The sequence below is a fragment of the Portunus trituberculatus genome, chromosome 48 (genome assembly GCF_017591435.1).
Source record: "Portunus trituberculatus isolate SZX2019 chromosome 48, ASM1759143v1, whole genome shotgun sequence".
Taxonomy (NCBI): Eukaryota; Metazoa; Arthropoda; class Malacostraca; order Decapoda; family Portunidae; genus Portunus; species Portunus trituberculatus.
Window position 1 is genome coordinate 15,704,188 of NC_059302.1, and position 5,189 is coordinate 15,709,376.

At 40.5% G+C, this 5,189-nt stretch overlaps 1 protein-coding gene across 1 annotated transcript; it reads right to left on the reverse strand.

Moving 5' to 3' along the window:
- Positions 1-608: 608 nt before the first annotated feature.
- Positions 609-2,476, reverse strand: LOC123498429 (zinc finger MYM-type protein 6-like). The gene is made up of 2 exons (XM_045245533.1): positions 1,823-2,476; positions 609-1,643 (listed from the first exon to the last, which is right to left on the reverse strand). The coding sequence occupies exons 1-2, from the start codon at positions 2,474-2,476 to the stop codon at positions 609-611; spliced, it is 1,689 nt and encodes a 562-aa protein (XP_045101468.1).
- Positions 2,477-5,189: the final 2,713 nt, after the last annotated feature.

The window sequence follows — 5,189 nt, forward strand, 5'->3', positions numbered from 1 at the left end:
TTATAACACGGTTTACTTACATCATATCCTTTGGATATATTTAAAGGAATGCTGTTATAAATTATTGCATTTCATAAAAGAATGACTCCTGAACGGTATGCAACTTCCAAATTATAGTTAAAAGATAATATAAGCGAATTATATAATTATTTATGAGACGGTGTCACTCGCGGTGACGGGCAAGTGACGGTGGGCAGCATGACACGATACTGTGTGAGCGTAATCCAGTTGTAACTGGATGCAGGTGGGAGGGAGGGGTTAGGATGGGGTAGACGGGAGTGAAAAAAATGGGTGTGGCATGACACATGTGACAAGTGCTTATGTTTTACACTATTACTCAGTGCATTAATTAGAAAGCGTCGTCTACACCAGTGCTGTCCAAACATTTTCGCCTATTGTACCCTTTATTACCTTATCCTACTGTTACGTACCCCCCCACACCGTCCACCATTTCTGAACAAATTCAATTTTATTTAGGATAATGCAAGTAATATATTAATTAAATATGAAAAAATGTATAACAGGAGTTCTGGTCAATAAATTCGAATTTATTACACAGCAATAAAAAGGATGATTTAATAACACAATGCATGAAAAATACTTACAACTTAATGCGAGATGTGAGGCTGATGTTCACTGATGATTTTTTCCATCCTTGGCGGTACTGAGGCTACTGCAGTGATTAGGCTTTGTTCCAGGTTGACATTTAGTTTGTTTCTCTGTTTCGATTTGATAATGCTCAGTGCGGAGAAAGACGCCTCACAAAGGTAGGTAGACCCAAATGGCAGAAGTTTTTCTAATGCCATTTTTCCTATATCAGGGTGCTCCTTCATCACAGAGCTCCAGAAGCGAGTGACATTTGAGCTTTCAAATAACAGTTTTAAGCCACGGTCTGCACACACTTCTATCAGTGTTTCCTGGAAACAAATAGGAAGCTTCTCGTGTTCAGAAAAGAGGAATGGGTTCCTAATCCAGTCCAGTTGTACTGATCGTTCATGTATGTCAGGAAAGTAAGACTTAAAAGCACTAATAAGGCTGGTCAAATGTTCCACAATGACTGGTTTCAGAGTGCCTTTCTCATAATTGTTAATGGAAAAGTAGGCATCTGACAGAGGAAAGCACGTAAACTCTCCCCCTGAGCATGTTTTCTTCCACAGTTCAATTTTCTTCTGAAAACCAGCAACTTTGTCATATAGGTTGAGAATGTTTGTGTCTTTACCTTGCAGAGACAAATTTAACTCATTCAGTTTGCTGAATATATCTGCAAGATATGCCAGTTGTGCAAGCCAAGTAGTGTTTTCAAAATATGTGGCAAAAGGAGACTCATGTTCTGATAAGAAGGAAGCTACCTCATCTCGCAACTCGAACAATCTGGTGAGTATCCTCCCACGCGACAGCCAGCGCACCTCCGTGTGAAGTAATAGCTCTGTGTGCTCTGACCCCATGCTTTCACAAAGTGTGTGAAACAGACGACTATTAAGTGGCCTTGACTTTATGAAGTTGATTACCTTGATGGCATCATTCAGAGTTCCATGCAACTGTGGGCTCATTTTCTTTGAAGCTAATGACTCTCTGTGAATGATGCAGTGAGTCCACTCCACATCAGGATTTTCCTTCTTAATCCTTGCCACTAGTCCCTTCACCTTCCGGTCATAGATGCAGCAGCATCTGTACACATACTCATGCAAGATTTCCAGCTCAGCCCTTGTTCAGAGAAGAACTGATTAATGACATTAAAAATAGCCTCCCCTGTTGTGTGCTCTTCTAATTTTTTGCAAAATAGTATGTGTTCCTTGATATCATCTTCATCAATGTATCTCACAAAGGAGACAAGATGAGCCTGCCCACTAATGTCAGTTGATTCGTCAACTTGGAGTGCAAATGACTGGCTTGCTTTCATCTTATTCACAACTTGATCTTGAATATCTGCACTCATTTCTCTTACCCTGCGCGAGACAGTTTGGTGTGACAAAGGAATTGCTTTTAGTTGGTCAGCTGTCTTTTTATCCACCATTATTTCAGCCATCATACCTGCAGCTGGCAAAATAAGTTCTTCAGCAATACTGAATGGCTTTTTGGCTTTAGCAATTAATAAAGATACAGCTAAAGATGCTTTCAGAGCTTTGCCTGAAGTTGTCGTGGCTTTCTGAAGTACTTTTTGGGAGCACTGAAAATCAGAGAGCTTTCTTTTGAAGAACTCTACCGGTTTACCAACATGACACTGATGTTTTGTTTTCAGGTGACGCTGGAGGTGAGCTGGTTTCATACTACTGTTGGCCAGCCTCTCCCCACAGAAGAAGCACAAAGCTTCCGGAGGATCAGAATTCGTTGCAGTAAATCCCAAAAGCACATAATCTTCCTTGTACTGCCGATATTTAGGAATATCTGTCTTCTTTTTCTTTGCACCTGTTTGATTTCCTTCGTCTGCGTCACCACTGCGGCTGCTACAGCTGCCACTTTTTAGCCATCTATCCATTGTTGCTGTTAACGAGCAACTGCCTTCTGTAAGCTTCTGTTATTTTCAAATAAACAGCCGCGCTCACTCTGACGCCTAAGAGAAGACTGAGTCACTGAGCAAGTGGGTAGCAGTCAGCACTGCTTTCGTACACGTACAATACGCGTGCTTCCTGAGTAACCGACCCGTCCCTTGGACTCCCTCCCCCTACCTTTGCCTTCATAGAAACCATGGGAAGAGTCTGCTGTGTGTGTGTGTGTGTGTGTGTGTTCGTCGTCTTGTCACGTACCCTTATGATCTATGTTGCGTACCCCCAGGGGTACGCGGACCCCAGTTTGGACAACACTGGTCTACACAATACGTTGCATATCTTCTCATTGGTTTTCATCACATGAAGACATTTACTCATGACCACTCTTTCCTAATTTTCTGTAAATTGAGTGTGAATGGGTCCGAAAAAACACAAATTCAGCGGCAGATTATCAATTTCGACGACGGAGAAGACTACGCTACTTTAGCGTCCGCACAGGCATCATAAATAAGTCACGACCTTGACACCAGGTGCATTCAAGAAATAGCCGCCAGCCTTTGCAGTGTCAACATCTTACTCCATTATATCGGTAGGTCTTGAGTATGTATGTACGTGTATGTTAATGTTAAGTTGTAAACCTAGATATAATGTCACAATAATAGTTATATCCCAATGTTTCCCAACCTCATATTGTCAACCTCACTATGTGAACTATATATATAATGTATAAAATTTTAGGAACGTCACATCGTCTATCAAACTTTACAATGTCAGTCAACCTAACAGTGTTCTTTTTTTTCTTTTTTTTTCTCTTTTAAACTGTGCTGAACGCCGCATCATGGCTGAAGGAGGCAGCATTGTTGAAGGCATCAGCAAAACATCTAAAGGTGGCAGTAAAGCTGAAGGGGACGATATAGTTGAACAGACAGCTGGAGATGGCAGTACAGCACGTGATGTCGTGCACAGATTTCGAAGTCAGACCAAGAAAATAATACTGAATGTGTACCATTTCTTTCGTGGACAGTGGGGGACAGATTCCAGCAGTGAAGTAGTGGAGAAAACCTCGAGGGCTACAGATGTGTCAGTAAGCACAGTGAAAAGGATTAGGCAAAAGGCAGCTAGACATGGCAGCAGTATTCTCCCTTCACCTGTTCAACAAAGCAAGAGAGTAAGACTGAGGGACAACATCGACAGTTTTGACAAGGACTGCATCAGAAAGGAAATTTTATCATTCTATGAAAGAGGAGAACTGCCAACTTTATCTGTCCTTCTTGAGAAAGTAAAAGAGGAACCAGTGAATTATCAAGGTGGAAAAACAACATTGTGGAAAATTGTGAGAGGGCTTGGATTCCGGCACAAAAAAGTGACAAGTGGAAGAGCTATTTTAATGTAGCGAGGAGACATTGTGGCACATAGAACTGAATACTTAAGACTGATTGAAAAAAAATTGAAACTGCAGCCCCTCCACACGCAGAAAAGAAATGTACAATGATGAAACATGGGTAAACCAAAATGAATGTGTGCAACGGTGCTGGACAGTGGCTGATGGATCGGTTGGACCAAAACTTAAAACTGGAAAAGGCTCAAGATTCATCGTGGTACACGCTGGAAGTGAAGAGGGCTTTGTTCAGGGTGCACTAATGTTGTTTCGGTCAAAGTTTGGTGCAAAAGGTGATTACCATGAGTACATGGACCATGAAAAATTCAAAAGATGGTTTCAGGAGCAGTTGCTACCAAACATAAATGAAAGATCTCTAATTATCATGGACAACGCGTCTTACCACAGCAAAATTGAAAACAAAATTCCAACATGCGGCAACAGGAAAGGTGAAATATTGAATGGCTTTCTGCAAATAACATCCAACACGATCTGTCAGTGTCAAAACAGAAACTGTTACAAATAACAAAACTATACAAAGAAAAGCAGAGATACGTGATTGATGAAATAGCCCGTGCCAATGGACATGAAGTGCTGCGACTGCCACCTTATTACTGCCAGTTTAACCCAATAGAACTGATTTGGGCACAAGTAAAGAGTGATGTTCGGTCCAAAAACTCTAATTCAAATCAATCCTTTAAAGTTGTTGGGGAACTTACAAGGCAGGCAATAAATAAAATCACCAAGGAAGACTGGAAAAAGTGTATTTCTCATGTTAAGAAAATAGAGGATGAATACAGAAGTAAAGACATTGCTAGGGAACATCATCTTGAAAACTTTGTAGTGAATATCGATGACGAGACCGATGAAACAAGCGAAGGAAGTGGTGATGAGTTATGCTCGTGAAATGGACGAAAGACGCAACACAAATAATTTCATCTCATTTTCCAGACAATCTTTTGGCATGGTTTGACTGTTTTCAAATGATTTTATTTCATTTTATCTTATTATCCAGTTACAACTGGATTACGCTCACACAGTATCGTGTCGTGCTGCCCACCGTCACTTGCCCGTCACTGCGAGTGACACCATCTCATAAATAATTATGTAATTCACTTACATTATCTTTTAACTATAATTTGGAAGTTGCATACTGTTCAGGAGTCATTCTTTTATGAAATGCAATAATCTATAACAGCATGCCTTTAAATATATCCAAAGGATATGATGTAAGTAAACCGTGTTATAAAGATGTCGCGAAAAGTTTTCCACTTCAACTCGCTAAAACTTCTTTATAGTTGCTTATTAATTGTTTTTCCTCGAGT

Coding starts and splice junctions, on each gene's coding strand:
- LOC123498429 (XM_045245533.1), bottom strand. CDS start 2,476: ATGGATAGATGGCTAAAAAGTGGCAGCTGTAGCAGCCGCAGTGGTGAC. Junction 1,644..1,822: donor AGGCTCATCTTGTCTCCTTT/GTGAGATACATT, acceptor TATGACCGGAAG/GTGAAGGGACTAGTGGCAAG.